Source organism: Mobula birostris, chromosome 5, assembly GCF_030028105.1.
Source record: "Mobula birostris isolate sMobBir1 chromosome 5, sMobBir1.hap1, whole genome shotgun sequence".
NCBI lineage: Eukaryota > Metazoa > Chordata > Chondrichthyes > Myliobatiformes > Myliobatidae > Mobula > Mobula birostris.
In genome coordinates, this window is record NC_092374.1 from 78,713,209 (window position 1) to 78,733,869 (window position 20,661).

The 20,661-nt window shown below is 41.9% G+C and overlaps 1 protein-coding gene across 1 annotated transcript in view; it reads right to left on the reverse strand.

Annotated features, from left to right (window-relative positions):
- tek (TEK tyrosine kinase, endothelial) overlaps positions 1 to 20,075 on the reverse strand; it is a 244,066-nt gene extending 223,991 nt beyond the window's left edge. Inside the window, exon 1 of the mRNA XM_072258228.1 lies at positions 19,652 to 20,075. Within this exon, the coding sequence (XP_072114329.1) occupies positions 19,652 to 19,703 (52 nt within the window). The 5' untranslated portion in view covers positions 19,704 to 20,075. The remainder of the gene's footprint in view (positions 1 to 19,651) is intronic.
- Positions 20,076 to 20,661: the final 586 nt, after the last annotated feature.

Below are 20,661 nucleotides of genomic sequence, written 5' to 3' on the forward strand. Positions count from 1 at the left end.
GTCACCCCTGATGAGTTACTAACTTCAAACTTTCTGCATAATCACTCAAAGAGTTGAACTGCATGTGCATGTAACGAGAGCTGTATAACTCATCTCCTTCTACCTTAGGCCATGAACTTATCAATCACCCCTGCTGTGGACACTTTCTGGAGATCCAAGATCCTTATGCTCCACGACCGCTGGACTAAGTGTGTAAATGTAGGAGGGGACTATGTCGAGAAATAAATGGTTAGGCTTTCTAAAATTGACTCCTTCTACCTCAGGCCACGAACTTATCAGTCACCCCTCATAAGTGCCAAGAGCTCCCTTAGTGGGGAGGGATGAATTGACAAGGGAACCATAGACACCCACAAAATGCTGGAGGAACTCAGCAGACCAGCAACATCTATGGAAAAGAGTAAACAGTCGACGTTTCGGGCCGAGACCCTTCTTCTTGAGTTGTGTATGTGTTGCTTTGGATTTCCAGCATCTGCAGATTTTCTTGTGTAAGGGAATCGTAGAAACCACTATCCCCATGGATTTCGGAGAATGGGGGCGGGCACGAGGTAAAGATGCATTTGGTGTTAGGATCCCATTGAAGATGGCGGAAGTTGTGGAGATCGATATGCTCATGGTATAGTAGGTATGGACAAGAGAAAGTCTATTCCTGTTTAGGTGATGGAAAATGGGGTGAGGGCAGATGTCCAAGAATTGGAGAGAAGTGAGAGAGGGCAATATCAAGGGTGGAGCAAGAACAACCCATTCTTTGAAAAAGTGAGACATCGACAATTTTCTGGAAAGAGTAGCTTCGTCCTTGGAGCAGATGTGGTGGAGACGGAAGAAGTGAGAAAGGGGAATGGTATTTTTACAGAAGTCAGGGTGGTAAGAAGTAAAGTCAAGATTGCTGTGAGTGTCAGGGGGTTTATAAAAGAGATTGGTAGACATTTTGTCCTCAAAACTAGAGATGGAGAGGTTTGTCCCCAGAGATGGAGATGGAGAGATCAAGAGATGTCAGAAATGGACCAAGTGAATTTAAGGGCAGGGTGGAAATTAGAGGCAAAGTTGATGAAATTGATTAGCTCAGCATGGGTGCATGAAGAAGCGTCAATATAGTTGTCAATGCAGCACAGAAAGAGTTGAGGAGCATTACCAGTGAAGGTTTCAAACATGGATTGTTCCACACAGCCAACAAAAAAACAGGCATAACCGAGTCTCATGCAGGTCCCCATGGCTACACCTTGGGTTTGAAGTAGGAGGAGCCAAAAGAGAAATTGTTGAGTGTGAGGACCAGTTCTGCTGGATGGAGTTAGGTGGTGGTGGAGGGGAACTGATAAAGTCTGTTGTCGAGAGAGAAGGGAGAGCTTTTCAGCCTTCTTGAGGGGGACAGAAGTGTTTAGGGACTAGGCATCCATGGTGAAAATGAGGCAATCAGGCCAGGAAATTGAATGTTGTAGAAAAGACAAAGAGCATGTGAAGTGTCATGGATGTAAGTGGGAAGCAACTGAACCAAGAAAAGATAAAATGGAGTCTAAATATGCAGACACACGTTCAGTGGGGCAGCAACAGGCAGACACAATGTGCTTACCTGGACAGTCAGATATGTGGATCTTGGGTAGGAGATAGAAACAAGCACTGTGGGGTTAAGGAACTATGAAATTGGAGGGAGTGGATGGGAGATCTCCAGAGTTGATGAGGTAGGTGATAGTGTGGGAGTCTGATGGTCCTAAGTGAGGTTCTTTTCAAAGGGTAAGTAAGAGGAGGTGTCTGTGAATTGCCAACTGGCCTCAGCAAGTTAGAGGTCAGTCTGCCAGACTATAACAGTCGCATGCTGCCTGACCTGCTGAGTTCCTCCAGATTTTGTATCTGTTACTCTGGATTTTCAGCATCTGCAGAGTCACTTGCATTTATAATTTGTTACAGTTCTGTGGATAGGAATGGTTTGGACTCTAAACCTTTCCTATCCACAAACATCATAAATGCAATCATACGGGACTAACTCAGTTTGTCAAGTTGGATGGCATGGACAATTTGGCCAAAGAGCCTGTTTCAATGCAGTATAGCTACAAGACTCTAAGGTTAGATCAGAGACTTCAACTATTATAGCAACTGTTACAAAGGAATAACGATGTTGGAATATAATAAATTATAATGGGGATCATTATGATTCGGTGAAATGACCATGAAAACATATTGGGTTCCTTCCTATTTGTTTTCTCCTTACTTCATTACATTATCCTGTCTGATCTCTTGAGTGTTTTCAGAAATTTCTGTTTTCATTTCAGATTTCCACCAGCTTCACATTCATTTTCTTTTTGATCTTACTTTATTTGTGGATCAATGGGATCTCTTCTAGGGAATGTATGACCTATACAAAAAGGACAAGTTACCCTGAAGCTGGCCAGGGACAATATTCTTGTGGGCAGAGTTGGTAAGACTGCTGGGGTTTAAACTGGTTTTGCAAGAGGATGGGAACAAGACTGACAGGCCATGGTGTGGAGCAGTTGGTGTAGACGTAGATGCAGCATGTAGAGAGTGTGAGGAATGACAGGGCACTCGATCAGGTAAAGTTGCAATCAGTTAGATGGGTTGAGGTATATCTATTTCAATGTGAGAAGTATCAAGAACAGTGGCAATGAACATAGAGCATGGGTCAATGCATTTAACTATGACACTGTGTCATTTACAAAGACTTGGCTATCACAACGGTAGTAATGGTTCAATCCAAAGATGTGTGAAGTGATTCACTTTGGGAAGTCAAATTTGAAGGCAGAATAATACAGGGTTAATGGCAGGATTCTTAGCTGTGAGGAGGAAAAAGAGCTTGGGGTTCACTTCCATAGATCTGTCAAATTGTCGTGCAAGTTGATAGGGTAGTTAAGCAGGCATATGATGTTTTGGACTTTATTAGTCAGAGTATTGTGCTCAAGAGCCATGAGGTAATGAAACCCTGGTTACTCCACACTTGAAATAATGTGTTCAGTTCTGGTTGCCTCATTATAGGAAGCATGTGGATGTTTTCGAGAGTTTGCAGAGGGGATTTACCATGATGCTGCTTTGACTGGAGAGTATGTCTTATGAAGATAGGTTGAGTAACTTAGGGCATTTCCCTTTGGTGTAAAGGAGGATGAGAGGTGGCTTGATAGAGATGTACAATATGATAAGAGGCATTGATAGAAGCCAGAGACTTTTTCCCAGGGGTGGATGCATAATTTTAAGGTGATTGCAGGAAAGCACAGGAGTGATGTTAGAGGCAAGTTTTATACAAACAGGGTGATGATCATAGACGCAGATGCATTAGGAACATTTCAGAGGTTGTAAAATAGAAACATAGATGATAGAAAAATGGAGGGTTATATGGGAGGGAAGGGTTAGATTGATCTTGGAGTAGGTTAAACGGCTAGGACAGCATTATAAACCAAAGGGCCTTTACTGTGCTGTAGTATGTTCTGCATTCATGTACAGTAATCAATGTTTCCATTGTGGTCTCCTTTACAGTGGGAAAACAAAATCCAAATTGGGTGAACATTTCAGAGTCCTGTCCACAAGGGTGACACTGAACTTTATGTTGCCTGTCACTTTAATTCTCACCATAACTTCATTCTAATCTATCTTGCTGTGGTTTGATACATGAAGCTCAGCTGTATCTTAACTTTTATCTAGACATCGAATAGTCCTCAGGGTTCATAATTTTCCATAGATGCTGCCTGTCTTTCTGAATACTTCCGGCATTTTCTACTTACTTCAGTTTTTCAGTGTCTGCAATTTCATTTTGCCTTTTATTTGTTTTCCTGTCAAAAGAATTTTCTTTGCATTTTCACCTAGTTCATCCCCGTGGTTGTGGATTGCATGTTCACATCACTCTGGGTGAAGCAGTTTCTCCTTATTCCCTAGTGAAATCAATAGTACCAAAAATAAAAGTGCGGCCTCTAGTTCTGATCTTCTCTATTAAAACTCATTTAAACTACCTGTTTACTAGAAAATGTCTCAGGCTGCTAAGTCTTTCTTGATAATTACAACCTCTAAACAATCTGCCTCAACTTGTCAAGAACATATGTGAATGTCTCAGCAGATTTATATTTTTAAATAATAGTGCTTCTGAAATGAGATTCCCCCTCAGTCTTCTAAATTCCAGCAAGTACAGGCCCAAAGCTATCGAAAAACCTTCCATTCCTGGAATCATTTTCATAAACCTCCTTTGAATCCTCTCTAATATCAGCACATCCTTTCTTAGATAAGAGACCCAAAACAGCTCACAACACTCAAAGTGAGGCCTCACCAGTGCCTTATAAAGCCTTAATATTACATCCTTGCTTTTATATTCTAGTACTCTCAAAATGAATGTTAATACTGCATTTGCCTTCCACACCACTGACTCAACCTGCAAATTAACCTTTAGGGAATCCTGCACGAGGACCCCCAAGCCTCTTTGCACCTTTACACTTCCCAACTCTGTATTCCATCTGCCAGTTCTTTGCCCATTCTCCTAATCTGTCTTCGTCCTTCTGCAGACTCCCTGCTTCCTCAACACTACCTGCACCTTCACTTATCTTTGTATCGACACAAACATGGACAGAAACCATCAATTTCATCATGCAAACCATTGACATACAACATAAAAAGAAGCCATCCCAAAACAGACCCCTGTGGAACACCACTAGTAAATTTAATTTACTTTGAACTGATTAAACTAGTGATTAAATGTCCAACTAAACAAGTCCGTTCTATCTACAAGGTCCATATCCACAGCAACACACACAAAATGCTGGAGGAACTCAGCAGGTCAGGTAGCATCAATGGAAATGAATAAAAAGTTGACATTTTGGGCTGAGACCTTTCTTCAGAACTGAAAAAGAAGGGGGAAGACGACAGTATAAAATGGTATAGGGAGGGAGAAGAAGAATAGCTAGAATGGGACATGTGAAGCCAGGTATGTGGAAAAGGTCAAAAGGGATGGAGAAGGAGGAATCTGATAGGAGAGCAGTATGGGCCATAGGAGAAAGAAAAGGAGGAGGGGATCCAGGGTGAAGTGATAGTCAGGTGAGAAGAGGTAAAAGGTCAGAGTGGGGAATAGAAGAAGAGGGGAGGGGAAAGGAAAAAATTAGTGAAGGAGAAATCAATATTTATACCATCAGGTTGGAGGCTACCCAGATAGAAAATAAGGTGTTGCTCCTTATATATAGTTTCTTGATGACACTAAACTGAGTGGAAAAGCAAATTGTACAGAGGATGTGGAGTCTGCAGAGGGATATAGATAGGTTAAGTGAGCGGGTCAAGGTCTGGCAGATGGAATACAACGTTGATAAATGCAAAATCATCCACTCTAGAAGGAATAATAGAAGAGCAGATTATTATTTAAATGGTGAAAGATTGCATCATGCTGTTGTGCAGAGGGACTTGGAGTGCTTGTGCATGAATCGCAAAAAGTTGGCTTGCAGGTACAACAGATTATTAAGAAGGCAAACGGAATGTTGGCCTTCATTGCTAGAGGGATCGAACTCAAGAGGAGGGAGGTCATGCTGCAACTGTACAGGGTACTGGTGAGGCCGCACCTGGAGTACTGTGTGCAGTTCTGGTCTCCATACTTGAGGAAGGATATACTGGCTTTGGAGGCAGTGCAGAGGAGGTTCACCAGGTTGATTCCGGGATGAAGGGGTTAACCTATGAGGAGAGATTGAGTCACCTGGGACTATACTCTCTGGAGTTCAGAAGAATGAGAGGGGATCTTATAGAAACATACAAAATTTTGAAAGGGATAGATAAGATAGAAGTAGGAAAGTTGTTTCCATTGGTAGGTGAGACTAGAACTAGGGGACATTGCCTCAAGATTCAGGGGAGAAAATTTAGGATGGAGATGAGGAGAAACTGTTTTTCCCAGAGAGGTGTGAATCTGTGGAATTTTCTGCTCAGGGAAGCAGTTGAGGCTTCTTCGCTAAATATATTTAAGAAACAGTTAGATAGGTTTTTACATAGTAAGGGAATTAAGGGTTATGGAGAAAAGGCAGGTAGATGGAGCTGAGTTTACGTACAGATCAGCCATGATCTTATTGAATGGCGGGGCAGGTTCGATGGGCCGGATGGCCTACTCCTGTTCCTATTTCTTATGTTTATGTTCTTATGTTCCTCTACCCTGAGAGTGGCCTCATTGTGGCACAAGAGGAGACCATGGACTGACATGTCAGAACAGGAATGGCAATCAGAATTAAAATGCTTGGCCAGCAGGCAGTTCTGTTTTTGTCGGATGGAGCAGTGGTGCTGAACGAAACAGTCCCCAGTTTATGACGGGTCTCACCAATGTGGAGGAGACTACATCAGAAGCACGGGACACAATAGACGCTGCCAGCAGATTCGCAGATGAAGTGTCTCCTCACCTGGAAGGACTGTTTGGGGCCCTAAATGGAGGCGAGGGAGGAGGTGTACGGGCAGGTGTGGCACTTGTCCCGGCTGCCTGCAGGGATAAGTACTGGGAGAGAGATTAGTGGGGAGGGACGATTGGACAAGGGAATTGTGGAGGGAGTGAGTCCTACAGAAAGCAAAGAAGGGGTGGAGGGAAGGATATGTTTCGTGGTAGGGTCCCTTTGGAGATGGTGGAAGTTGTGGAGGATGATGTGTTGTCACTGTTAGGCAGCAGGAAGATGGGGAGAGCGCCAATGCTGCTCCCTTCCTTCTCTGCATATTCATGTGCCAATCTAAGAACTTCTTAAATGCCTCTATCATATTTGCTTCTACTAACATCTTTGGAAGCACATTCCAGGTAACCACCAGCCTCTGTTAAAAAATACTTATTTGCACATCTCCTTTAAACCTACTCTGCTCAACTTCAATGCATGTCGTGTTAGTATTTTGACCTTAGGAAAAGATACAGGCTGTCTACTCTATCAATGTCTCTGATAATCTTATTTTTTTTTCTGTCAGCTCTCCCTCAGCCTCTCTGGCTCCAGAGAAAGTAACACAAGTTTGTCCAACCTCTCTTCATAGATCATGCAGCATTCTAATAATCCTCCTCTGAAATCTTTGTCAAAAGCCTCCAAATGCCTTCCCACAATGGGGCAACCAGAACTGAATTCAAAACTCCAAATGTGGTCTCCCCAGGGTTTTATTTATTGGGATACAGCACGGAATAGATTCTTCCGGCCCTTCGAGCTGCATCACCTAGCAACTCCCAACTTAACCCTAGCCTAATCACGGGACAATTTACAATGAACAATTAACCTACTAACCGGTATGTCTTTGGACTGTGGGAGAAACCCAGAACACCCAGGGAAAACCCATGCATTCCACAGGGAGCACATATAGACTCCTTACAATGACAGTGGAAGTGAACTCTGAACTCCAGTGTCCCAAGCTGTAATAGTGTCGAGCTAACTGTTATCCACCGTGGTGTTCCTCCTCCAGCTGTCACACATAACAATTGCAAAGGTGCGAGAATAACAGGGATGTTGTCATGGGAGACTACAACTTCCCCAATACTAATGGCAGCTCCTTATTTCAAAAAGTTTGAATGGGGCTGAATTTCACAGGAATATCCAGGAAGAATTCTTGACTCATTATGTAGACAAACCAACTAGTTTGTTGTTGTTGGTCAGTCATTAAGTGAGTCCGACTCTTCCTGACCGCATATAGTCCTGCACACCAAGCCTTCTTGTTGGAAACTGCCTCTCTAAGATCCCTCAAGGTCATACGCATTGTCTGAGTAATATTATCCATCCATCGTAGCCTCTGTCATCCTCTCCTTCTTTTGCCTTCTGTTTTACCTAACATGAGGTCTTCTTCAAGCGATCCTGTCTTCTCATGACGTGGTTTTTGTCTCATAATCAAGCCCCCTAGTGAGTAGTCTGGCTGTATTTCTTCAAGTTTTGACTTGTTGGATCTTCTTGCTGTCCAACGAACTGTTAACACTTCCCTCCAGCATCCAAGTTCAAAGGCGTTGATTCTTCTGTATTCAGCCTTACAGATAGTCCGGCTCTCGCAGCCATACGTCACAACTGGAAATACCATAGGCTTGACTCTATAGATCTTCGTAGACAATGTCGTGTCCCTGCTCTTCAGTAACTAAATTTGCCATTGCTGCTCTCCCCAGAAGTAAGCACCACTTAATTTCGTGGCTGCAGTTGCCTAGTGGAGAGGCCATATTGGGTTTGTTACTCGGCAATGAACCAGGTCAGGTGTAGGATTGCTCAGTGGGATAGCATTTCCGGGACAATGGCCACAACTCCCTGACTTTTACTAAAGCCCTGGTGAGGGGTAGGAGCAGATAATAGATGAAAGTATTAAATTGGGGGAGGGTGAATTATAATGTGATTAGGCAGGGACTGGGGACCATAAATTGGGAACAGATGCACTCAGGGAAATGCATAAAAGAAACATGTTTTTTTTTAGGGAGCTTTTGCTGTGGGTTCTGGATAGGTTTGTCACATTGAGCTAGAAGATACACGAGAAGGCCTTGGTGAGTGGGATTAAGGAAGAATCCTAAAGCATTCTACCTGTGTGCGAAGGAGAAGAGTGGACAGTGTGAGTGTCGGACCGATCAGGGATAGTAGTTAAGACATGTGCCTAAAGTTCAAGGAGTTAGTGTATTCAGTATTCACCAGTGAGAGGAACATTGACGTTTGTGAGGACAGTGTAAAACAGACTGAGTGAGGATGTACAGGAACTTTTGAAAAGCATTAGATGTATGTCCCTGGGCCAGATGGGATATATCCCAGGTTATTACAGGAAGCGAAGGAAGAAATTGCTGTTCCCTTGGCGATGATCTTTTCATCCTCACTGACTACAGGATATGTACCAGATGTTTGGATAGTGGCAAATGTTATTCCTTTGTTCAAGAAAGGGAGTAGGCATAACCCTGGGAATTATAAACCCGTGACTCTTACTTCAGCGGTAGGCAAGTTATTGGAGAAGAGTAGTAGATGCAGGATTAACAAATATTTGGACAAGTATAATCTGAATAAGCATAGTCAGCATGGCTTCATGAGGTACAGGTCATGCCTAATGAGCCTGACTGGATTCTTTAAGGTTGTGACAAAGCACATTGATGAAAGATGTCATATTGTGTATTGGCCTACATTAGGTGGTGGATTAAGTTCAAGAACCTAATCATGGGGCAATTTATAATGACCAAATAACATAGCTGGTACATCTTTGATGTCAGAATTGAACTCCGAACTCCAACGCCCTGAGCTATATTTGTGTCGTGCTAACTGCCACGCTGCCGTGGCACCCCATATGCATTACACATCTTAGACTGGCACTTGAGTATGCAAGGACATGAACCTAATGCAGGCAAATTCGATGAGTATGGATGGGTAGACTGGTTACCATAGATATGGTGGGCTGGAGGAACCATGTTAAGGCACTATGACACTAAAGTTGCCACTTTGGAAAGAATGGGGATCTTTCTTTTTCCCTTTATCTTTCTTTATCTGAGGCATTTATCTGAACATTTTAATTTTCAAATGACTTGCATGAAAAAGTGGTTGGGTGGGTTTAGCAGAGATACCAAGATGGGAGGCACTCTGGATGGTGCAGAAGATTGTCAAAGGATGCAGCAGAATATAGAACACTTGCTGATATGGGTGGAAAAATGGCATATGGAGTTTAAATGTGAAGCATTGCACTTTGGGAGATCAAACATAAAGAAACAGTACACTGTTAATGGCAGGACAATTAACAGTGTTGATGTGCAGAGGGATCTTGGGGTCCACATTCATAGCTCCCTAAAGTTGCTGCATGTTTTGATAGGGTGGTAGAGAAGGTGAGTGGCAAACACCACTTGCCTTTAGTAGTTGAGATACTAAATTCAAAGGTAGTGAAGTTTATAGAACTCTGGTTTGGGTGCATCTGGAATAATACATTTGATATTTTATTAATACATTGCCTCCTTTAGAGGAGGGTGAGGAGGGTGTGGAGGGTGTGGAAGCCATGAAGAAGGCACAGAAGAGTTTCACCAGGATACTGCTTGGATTTGAGGGCATGCAGTACAATGAGAGCTTAGAAAAACTTGGGCATTTTCTCTGGGGTGGCAGAGGCTGAAGGGAGAGCTGATGGAAGTTTATGAGATTATGAGGAGCACAGATAAAATAGACAGAGGTATCACTTACCCAGGATTGAAGTATTTAACATGTATTTAAGGTGAGAGTGGTGTTCAAGGAGATGTGTGGACAGGTATTTTTTAACAGTGCCTGGAATGTACTGCCATAGGAGGCAGAGTAGGTATTTAAGAGGCATGGAAATGTGCAGAAAACAGAGGGATATGGATGTGTGTAGGCAGAAGGAAGTAGCTTAACTGGGCTTTTAAGTACTCGTTTAGTTAGTTAAGCACAACATCACAGGCTTAAGAGTCTTTTTCAGTGCCATACAGAGCTATATCTTATGTTCTAAACGAAACTGCTATGAAGGGGTAACATGTTTGACTATGAGTTACTATTGCTCACATTTTCCCAAGTGATGGATTGTAAACGTTCCTTAGTTATGTCCTTGGTCACCTGTTAAATTTTTCCAAGAAGTACAGTGCCTATAAAAAGTATTCACCATCTCCCCTCCACCCCCGGAAGTTTTCATGCCTTTTTGTTTTACAACATTGAATCACAGTGGATTTTATTTGGCTTTTTTTTTTGACTGATCAACAGAAAAAGATCCTTTCACATCAAAATGAAAACAAGTCTCTACCAAGTGATCTAAATTATTTACAAATATAAAACACAAGATAATTGATTGCGTAAGTATTCACTCCCATCAAGTCAGTATTTAGTAGATGCACCTTTGGCAGCAATTACAGCCTTGAGTCTGTGTGGATAGGTCTCTATCAGCTTTGCACATCTGGACACTGCAATTTTTCCCCATTCTTTTGTACAAAACTGCTCAAGTACTGTCAGATAGCATGGGAATCATGAGTGAACAACCTTTTTCAATCCAGCCACAAATCCACAATTGGATTGAGGTCTGGACTCTGACTTGGCCACTCCAGGACATTAACTTTGCTGTTTTTAAGCCATTCCTGTGTAACTTTGGCTTTATGCTTGGAGTCATTGTCTTGCTGGAAAACAAATCTTTTCCCAAGTTGCAGTTCTCTTGCAGACTGCATCAGGTTTTCCTTCAGGATTTCCTTGTATTTTGCTGCATTCAGTTTACCTTCAACCTTCACAAGCCTTCCAGGGCTTGCTGCAGTGAAGCATCCCCATCGAATGATGTAGCCACCACCATGCTTCATGGCAGGGATAGTGTGTTTCTGATGATATAACCATATACCATTACAGCACGGAAACAGGCCATCTTGGCCCTTCTAGTCCGTACCGAACTCTTACTCTCACTTAGTCCCACCGACCTGCACTCAGCCCATAACCCTTCATTCCTTTCCTGTCCATATATCTATCCAATTTAACTTTAAATGACAACATCGAACCTGCCTTAACCACTTCTGCTGGAAGCTTGTTCCACACAGCTACCACTCTCTGAGTAAAGAAGTTCCCCCTCATGTTACCCCTGAACTTTTGCCCTTTAACTCTCAACTCATGTTCTCTTGTTCGAATCCCCCCTATTCTCAATGGAAAAAGCCTATCCACGTCAACTCTATCTATCCCCCTCATAATTTTAAATACCTCTATCAAGTCCCCCTCAACCTTCTATGCTCCAAAGAATAAGGACCCAACTTGTTCAATCTTTCTCTGTAACTTAGGAGATGAAACCCAGGCAACATTTTAGTAAATCTCCTCTGTACTCTCTCAATTTTATTGACATCTTTCCTATAATTCGGTGACCAGAACGGTACATGATGTGTGGTGTTTTGGCTTATGCCAAACATAGTGTTTAGTCTAATGGCCAAAAAGCTCAATTTTGGTTTGATCAGACAATAGAACCTTTGTCAGCTGACTTCAGAGTCTCCCACATGCCTTCTGGCAAACTCTAGCCGAAATTTCATGTGAGTTTTTTTCAAGAGTGGCTTTCTTTTTCTCTTTGCCACTCTCCCATCACGCTGCGACTAGTGAAGTATCCAGGCAACAGTTGTTGTACGCTCAGTCTCTCCCATCTCAGCCACTGAAGCTTGTAACTCCTCCGGAGTTGTCATAGGTCTCTTGGTGGCTTCCCTCATTAGTCCCCTTCTTGCACAGTCACTCAGTTTTTGAGGATAGCCTGCTCTAGGCATTTTTACAGCTGTGCCATATTCTTTCCATTTCTTGATGATTGACTTGACTGTATTCCAAGGGATATTCAGTGACTTGGAGATTTTCTTGTATCCTCCTCCATTTGGTGTGTCACATTAAAGGGGAGTGAATACTTATGCAATCAATTATTTTGTGTTTTATAATTGTAATTAATCTGTAGAGATGTGTTTTCACTTTGACACAAGAGTCTTTATCAGTGTCAAAAAAGCCAAATTAAATCCACTTTGATTCAATATTGTAAAACAATAAAACATGAAAACTTCCAAGGATGAATACTTTATTTAGGCACTATATGCTTTATAGTATCGACAATATAATACAGAGACACAGGGGGTGGCCATGCATTGAATGGGGATTAGAGTATTCCCCTTACCTCATTGAATGTTGCCATTTAAAAAATCAGTTTGGGTAAAAGCACTTACATGACAGAAACCATTCCAACTTTTCCCATGATTTTCCCATGATCCTGAGTGAGCCTTTATTTATTCTACAATCTACTACACACTCCTTCCACACTGCAAGTTGAATGAAATTATAACAAATAGAACATACAACATTACACCACAGAACAAGCTCTTCAGCCTGCAATGCTGTGCTGACCTTATAATGTTACCCTAAGGTCAATCTTATCCTTCTCTCCTAAGTAGCCCTCTGTTTTTCTATCATCCATCTGCCTATCTAAGAGTTTCTTAAATGTCCCTAATGTATCTGCCTCTACCTTCACCCCTAGCAGGGAATTCCATGCACCCACCACATCCTGTGTAAAAAAAAAAGTTACCTCCGTCATCAACCCTATACTTTCCTCCAAACATCTTAAAATTATAGCCTCTTATATTAGCAATTTCACCTTGTGAAAATATCTTTGGCTATCCACTTATCATTTTGTACACCTCTATGAAGTTACCTAACGTTCTCCTTCACTCCAGAGAGAAAAGCACTAGCTTGCTCAACCTATCTCCTTATTCAGGTAGCTTGCTGGTAAATCTGCCTTGCATCCACTCTAAAACCTTCCTATAATGAAGTGAATAGCATTGAGCACAGTATTCCAAATATGGTCTAACCAGGGTTTTATAGAGCTGCAACAGTACCTCACAACTCTTGAACTCAATCCCCATACTAATGGAGGCCAACACACCCTATGTCATCTTAACAATTTTAGCAATTTGCACGGCAACTTTGAGGGACCTTTGGATGTGTACCCCAAGATCCCTCTGTTCCTGAACACTGTCAAGAATCTTGGCGTTAACCCTGTAGCTTGCCTTCAAATCCAACCTCCCAAAGCCAATCACTTCACACTTTTCCAGGTTGAGCTCCATCTGCTACATCTCTGCCCAGCTCTGCATTCTGTCATTGTTCTATTGCACCCTACAACAACCCTTCATTCTATCCACAATTCCAAAACCTTTGCATCGTCTGCATACAAACTAACCCGCCTTCCACTTCCTCATCCAAGTCATTTGCAAAAATCATAAAGAGCAGGGGTCCCAGAACAGATCCCTTCATAAAACCACTGGTCACTGACACCCTGGCAGAATACTCAACATCTATTATCACCCTCTGTCTTCTGTGGGCAATTCAATTCTATACTGAAACAGTCATGTTTCCCTAGATCCTATGCCTCTTGACTTTTTGAATGAGCCTGCCATAGGAACCCAATCAAACACCATACTAACATCCATATACATGACATCCACTGTTCTACCTTCATCAGTGTGCTTTGTCACATCCTCAAAGAATTCAATCCAGCTTGTTAGGCATGATCTGCCCCTCATAAAACCATTCTGACTATCTCTAACCAGATTATCCTTCTCCAAATACTCATAAATCTAGTCCCTAAGAATCTCTCCAATAATTTTCCACCATTAAAATAAGATTCACTAGTCTATAATTCCCTGGGTTGTCCATACTTCCTTTCTTGAACAATGGAATAATGCTTGCCTAATTAATACACACAAAATGTTGGAGGAACAGCAGGCCAGGCAACATCTATGGAATGGAGTAAACAGTCGATGTTTCGGGCCAGGACTCGTCACCAGGACTGGAAAAAAGAGATGTGAGCCTCCAAAAAAATAAGAGATGCCACCATCCGGTCATCTAGTATTGCTTCCATGGCCAGGTGAGGACGCAAAGATTATTGTCAAAGGTGCAGAAATCTCTTTGCTTGCTTCTGCTGTAACCTAGGGTATATCCCAACTGGCCCCTCAGACTTATCTGCCCTAAAGTTTTTGAAGAGTTCGCTTTCCTTTCTCTTTCTTCACATCAACATATTCCATCATATCAGCGTGTTTTACGATGTCCTCACAGTCATTAAGTTTCCTCTCACTGGTGAACACTGAAGCAGAGCATTCTTTAAGGACCTCCCCTACCTCCACTAATTCCAGGCACATTTCCTCGACTATATCTGATCAGTCCTACCCACACTTTGGCTATTCTCCCGTTTTTCACATATATTCAGAATGCCTTGGGGTTTCCCTTAATTCTACTCGCTAATGCCTTCTCAAGATCCCTACTAGCTCCCCTTAGTCAGTTTTTCAGATCCTTCTGGACTACTTTATAATTCTCCAGAGGCCTGTCTGACCCTTGCTTCCTAAACCTTAGGTAAATTTCTTTCTTCTCTCTTGACTAGATGTTCCACATCTCTTGTCAACCTTACCATTTTTTCCCTACCTCAGCGGGACAAACCAATCCAGCACCTATCGAGTGCTCCCTAAACGATCTCCACATTGCTGTTCTCTGAGTACAGTACGTCTATTCACAATTTATGGTCCCCAGTTCCTGCCTAATAGCATTAAAATTCTCCCTCCCCCAATTAAATACTTCCCCATATTTTCCCATGTCTGTTTCTATCTCTCTTCAAGGCAATAATAAAGGTCAGGGAGTTGTCATACTGTATGAGTTTATATTATAGGTGATATTATATTAATACCTTAAACACAATAATTCTCAAAATATCACAAAACTCATTAGATTAAGGCGGATCAAAGCATACAATGATGAATGCCCTACTGGGAATAACTCAGGAAGCTGAGATCCAGGGTATTCAACTCCCCTATATCACACAACTCAGATTATCTTAACACTATGCCAAAATAAAATTCAGACAGAAGCCATTCAAGCCATTGTGCCTGTGTCAGCCCTTCAAGAGATTTCTCCAGATAGGCTTCTCATCTGCCCTTCTCAGAGCCCATGACAAAGTCAAAGTTGATTTTGTTGTTATACGTGCAACTATGTGTACGTATACACAGTTATATGCACAACGCAATGAAAACTTATTTGTCACAGCTTCGCAGCACATAGCATCATATCAACAAGAATAAAATGTAAATGAAACCAACGGTAAATTATGCACAATTTTTACAAGAAACACAATTAGAACAAAAAAAATTATTTTAGTTGAAGCGATTAAATTGGTCAGAGTGTTGCTGAACTGTAGTGATCAAAGTTTCACCGGTTAGTTCAAGAACCAAATGGTTGAAGTTGTTCTCGAATCTGGTGGTGTCAGACTTCAGGTCTGACCTGGGAAAAATCTTCTGTAAATAATTTTTAAACATAAAATAATGTATAATTTACAGATCACCAGGAGGAAAAAGTCTGCTGGTGTCTGGAGCTCTTCCATTGAGAGTAGAAAGCTGCAGGTTGGAGCCATGCTACATGGGACCATCAGTAGCAGAGAAGGCTGTGAAACTCGTATTGGCTGTGCCTACCACCATACATGAAGATTCACCCAGTCTTCCATGCTTCTCAGCTCAAGCCAGTGACTTCCACACCCCCTTACTCTGGTCACCCTATAAAACCATGAGACTATAAGACATAGGAGCAGAATTGGGCCATTCGGCCCATCGAGGCTGCTCCACCATTTCATCATAGTTGATCCATTTCCCTCTTAACCCCGTTCTCCTGCCTTCTCCCCATAACCTTTCACGCCCTAACTAATCAAAAACCTATCAATGCCCACCTTAAATATACCCTGTGACCTGGCCCCACACCTGCCTGCGGAAACCAATTCCACAGATTCACCACCCTCTGACTAAAGAAATTCCCCTCATCTCTGTTTTAAATGGACATCCATTTATTTTGAGGTTGTGCCCCTGGACCGAGACTCCTCCACCAAAGGAAATATTCTCTTCATATCCAATCTATCCAGGCCAATCAACATTCAATAGGTTCCAATGCGATCCCCCTCATTCTTCTAAATTCCAGGAGTACAGGCCCAGAGGTTTCAATCACTGCTCATATGATAACCCTTCATTCCTGGAATCATTCTCCTCTGAACCCTCTCCAATGTCAGCATATCCTTTCTTGAATAAGGGGCCCAAAAGCGCTCACAATACTTCAAGTGAGGCCTCACCAGTGCCTCATACAGCCTCAGCATTACACCCTTGCTTTCCTCATCCTCTGGAAATGAATACTAAAATTTTGCATTCGCCTTCCTCATCACCGATTCAACTTGCTAATTATCCTTTAGGGAATCCTTTAGGCCTACATCCGTTTGCAACTCGGATTTTTAAATTTCCTTCTTGTTTAGAAAATAGCCTATGCTTTTATTCCTTCTACCAAAGCACATGACCATACACTTCCCAATGCTGAATTCCAGCTGCCAGATCTTTGCCCATTCTCTTAATCTGTATGTCCTTCTGCAGTCTCTCTGCTTCCTCCACACTACCTGCCCCTCCACCTATCATCTGCAAACTTGGCCATAAAGCCATCAATTTCATCATCCAAATTATTACCATAAAACGTAAAAAGAAGCAGTCCCAACACAGATCACTGTGGAATACCATGAGTCACCAGCAGCCAACTCAGAAATGATCCCTTTATTCCCACTCTTTGCCACTACAGCCCATGCTCTATCCATGCTAATATCTTACCTTGTAATACTTTGGGCTCTTATCTTGTTTAGCAACCTCATGTGCAGCACCTTGTCAAAGGCCTTCTGAAAATCCAAGTACTCAACAAGCAGCCATTCTCCTTTCTCTATCTTGTTTATTAATTTCCTTGGTTCAGTAGAGTTCTTATTAAAACCCAGTGAACTGTTCATTCTGTCTGTGTCTCTCCCTCTGTTCTGGGCCATTGTTTAATGTTCTTGAGACACTGCCTCTTGAAAATGACTTGATGGTGGAGAGGGTTGTGCATGTGAGTCTACAATCCCCTGAACCTTCTTTGAATCGTGCATATTTAATGAGAATTCCCATCACTGAACAACATGTACTAGAGTCTTTGGTGACATACTAAATCTCCCTAAACTTACAAAGGTGTCGAGGCACAGGCGTACATTATTCATGATTGTGTCAATGTGTCGAGCCCAAGATAGATTCTCTGAGCTGTTGACTTCTAGGAACCTGAAACCTTTCACCCTTTCCACCACTGACCCCTCAGTGAGGACTGCTGTGTGTTCTCCCATCTTCCCTTTCCTCTAGACTTCAGTTACAATCAGTTCCTTGGTCTTGCTGGCTGCGTGTGAGATTGTTGATGCAACACCATTCAGCCAGCCAATCTCTCTCGATCCTGTATGACACTTTATCTCCATCTGAGGATCTTCCAATAACTGTGGTACCATTGGTGCATTTATAGATGGCATTTGAGATGTACCATCAAATCTACTGAATAGTGCAAGGCTTAGACTAGACATGGAGAGGATGGTCCCTACCATGAGAGAATCGATGACCATAGGGCACAGCCTCAGAATATAACAGGCCATGGAAAAATATTGATTCACAATCAGTCTGATCGGTCCAACATAGTATCATCTATCACATCCAGATGCGAACCAGATATTAGCAAATTATCAAGCGAAATGACTTCCTGCACATCTTGCTTACAAATTGGTCATTTCAAAGAAATGAGGGGAGGGTTAAATATCTCTGAGTGTACATGATCAACAGTCAACCAGCAGATTCTGTTCCACCTTCACTGTTACTGAGAGCAGTACTGGGGCAATTCACTTCAATCTACATAAATCTGAATCCAATAGGCGTGGTAAAGACTGGAATTTGATGAAAACCTAACTGCAGAGAATAAGAACACATTGTCCCACTCAAACTGTTCCAATGCAACGACAAAATAAGCATATACATGGCCTTTCCTGCACACATATGGGGAAAATTAGCCAATAATATACAACTTACAAGAAGCATGATCGTGTGATTGAACAGTATCCTATCTCTATCAATGTCTTCAAAAATGGCAGAACTAGTAGCCTAAAGAGATAACAACTCACTGGAAAATTGAGTTCAGGTTATGTTTTGTTAAATGTAGTTGCAATCAAAACTGATACAATGGCAAGAAATCTCAGTACCACGGCAAGCTCTCAAAATCAAGGAAATATTCAATTGTGTATGGAGCATCAGAAGAGGTTGCCTCTGATGGTCACAATATCTGACAAAAAGATTACATTGGATAGATGCCATCCAGTGTACAAACTCTTGGATGCTTTGCTACAGTCTAGTCCTTGGTCACAAACTAGCAAGACAATGAAAGCTATCACCTCCAAGTTTCCCTTCAAATGATACATCACTTTGACTTGCCTACTTGGTTTTCTTACATTGTTGAGAGAGTGTTGTCTGCCCTACCTACCATTATTCTGAAGTGAAGCAGTAAATCAGGAAAAAGGGTGGATCAATGGTTTCTGTACATTGGAAAAACAACACAAATTTAGCTTTATTAGCACCATTCACACTTAGGCTTCATTGGTATATTCACTAAGTTGTAAAGGAATGAGAGAATAATAATGATAACTTAAAAAAACGTGGCTACAACGTTTTTCACGTTAGGTGGAAATACGCTTAAAATATAGTCACTGAAGTAAAATAAATCAAAACTGATTTTTGCTGTATTGTGGTGGCTTTATTTTATCTGTTTTATGGTGGTAATAGTTGAGGAATATTTATTGCAAAGGCTGGATTGTAATATGAGTTAACAAGGTGTAAAAAATTACTATCAGGGAAGTGCTGACACAACAGTCTTGGGCATTACAATAAAATAGCTGTGTGGGGAAGATAAGGCATCACAGCAAACTCCTCTGCCTTTCTTTATTGAAATATTGTCCAGGATATTGATCCCATGGTTGGGCAGTTGGAAAGTCATCTATTTAATGCTGTCTAATAGCTAAATGCAGCAATTAAATAAAACTCAGCTATATCCCGTCTTGATTTGCCCTTGACCAACAGGAACATTTGCTGACATAGTGACATAAGGTTGACTATATATATTACTCATTTAACCTGGAGTTGAAAATCTGTTCTGAATTATAATAATAATAATTATAAGTCAACACTTAAAGTGCAGAAACTCTTAAAACTATCTCACCCCACCTCTCCCGATTGATTAGGAATCAGGTTAACTACTTTAAGCTATGCTGTGCTGTTATTTCTTTGAACACATTTTTAAAGACATAGTTCAATCAGTTCTTTAATTCTGAAACGCCCTTTCCTGAAACAGTAGGCATAATAGAGATTATGATTTAACGTCATTCTCACCACCGAACACCATGTTCAGAAATTATGAAACCACCTTACCTAAATTTAACAGAAAGGAAATGTGAATTACCAACATTCCCAGTAATTCCATTGCTGGTTGTGTGCACTTTTTCGCTACTTTCACATCACAAGCTTTTTCCCTTTTTCGCCGTTATCCCACAGATTGACATCTGATTTTCTTTCTGGTCGTGCGCCTGTCACAGACCCGGAGAAAAGAACAACTTAAAAAGCACCATTAAACAGTATCAGCAGGTTGACTGAAACATTCCCAGCTTGTGTTAAAGGCGGATTCCAGCTTCTCTATCTCAATTGTTCCCTTTTCCTGTTTCCTGTGGGAACAGCAGAGGACAGCAGTATCGGATGTAGCAGGACGCATAGCCAAACAGACTGGCCGTTCTGAAAGTGTCAGCAGCACGGACCAATGGTCTGAAAATATCCAAGAATTCAAGCTAGCAGAGGCCTTCTCAACACGGAGGGACACATTGAACTTACTCAAAAAATAGGATGTTACACACGTGTTCACAGACGAATGAAAGGTGTAGAGCCTAAATTATGAAAGGGGCAAGATTCCACTTCCATAAATGACGCACAGGAGGGGTTTGAGACTCATCTTGGATTTCCTGTAGGTTTCCATTGACGTTGCCTACTGGTTTTCATCCCACTTCATCCTTTTCATCGGAAATTTTAATGACATGAATGTCAATTAAGTAAAACATAACTCCAGTAATCAGCTATCCAGGTTACTCAAAACCCACTCACCAATGGCTCACCAGCTGAGATCTACTGAGTTCTCTTCACTCTCATGGGTGAGGGTGGGGAGGATGGGGGGGGGTGGGAAGTGGGGGTAGTTGACGGAGGTGGTGGTTCCTGCCCTCCTCTTGCACCTGTCATCCCAATCCCATTCACCAGGCCTAGTCCCTAGTCCCTAGTCCCTGTGCTTCCTGTCCACTTTCCACTTACCAGAATGTTTTAAGTTTTCTCACCTGCTTCCAGCTTAGAGTCATAGAAAATTACAGCACAGAACCAGGCCCTTCAGCCCATCTAGTCGG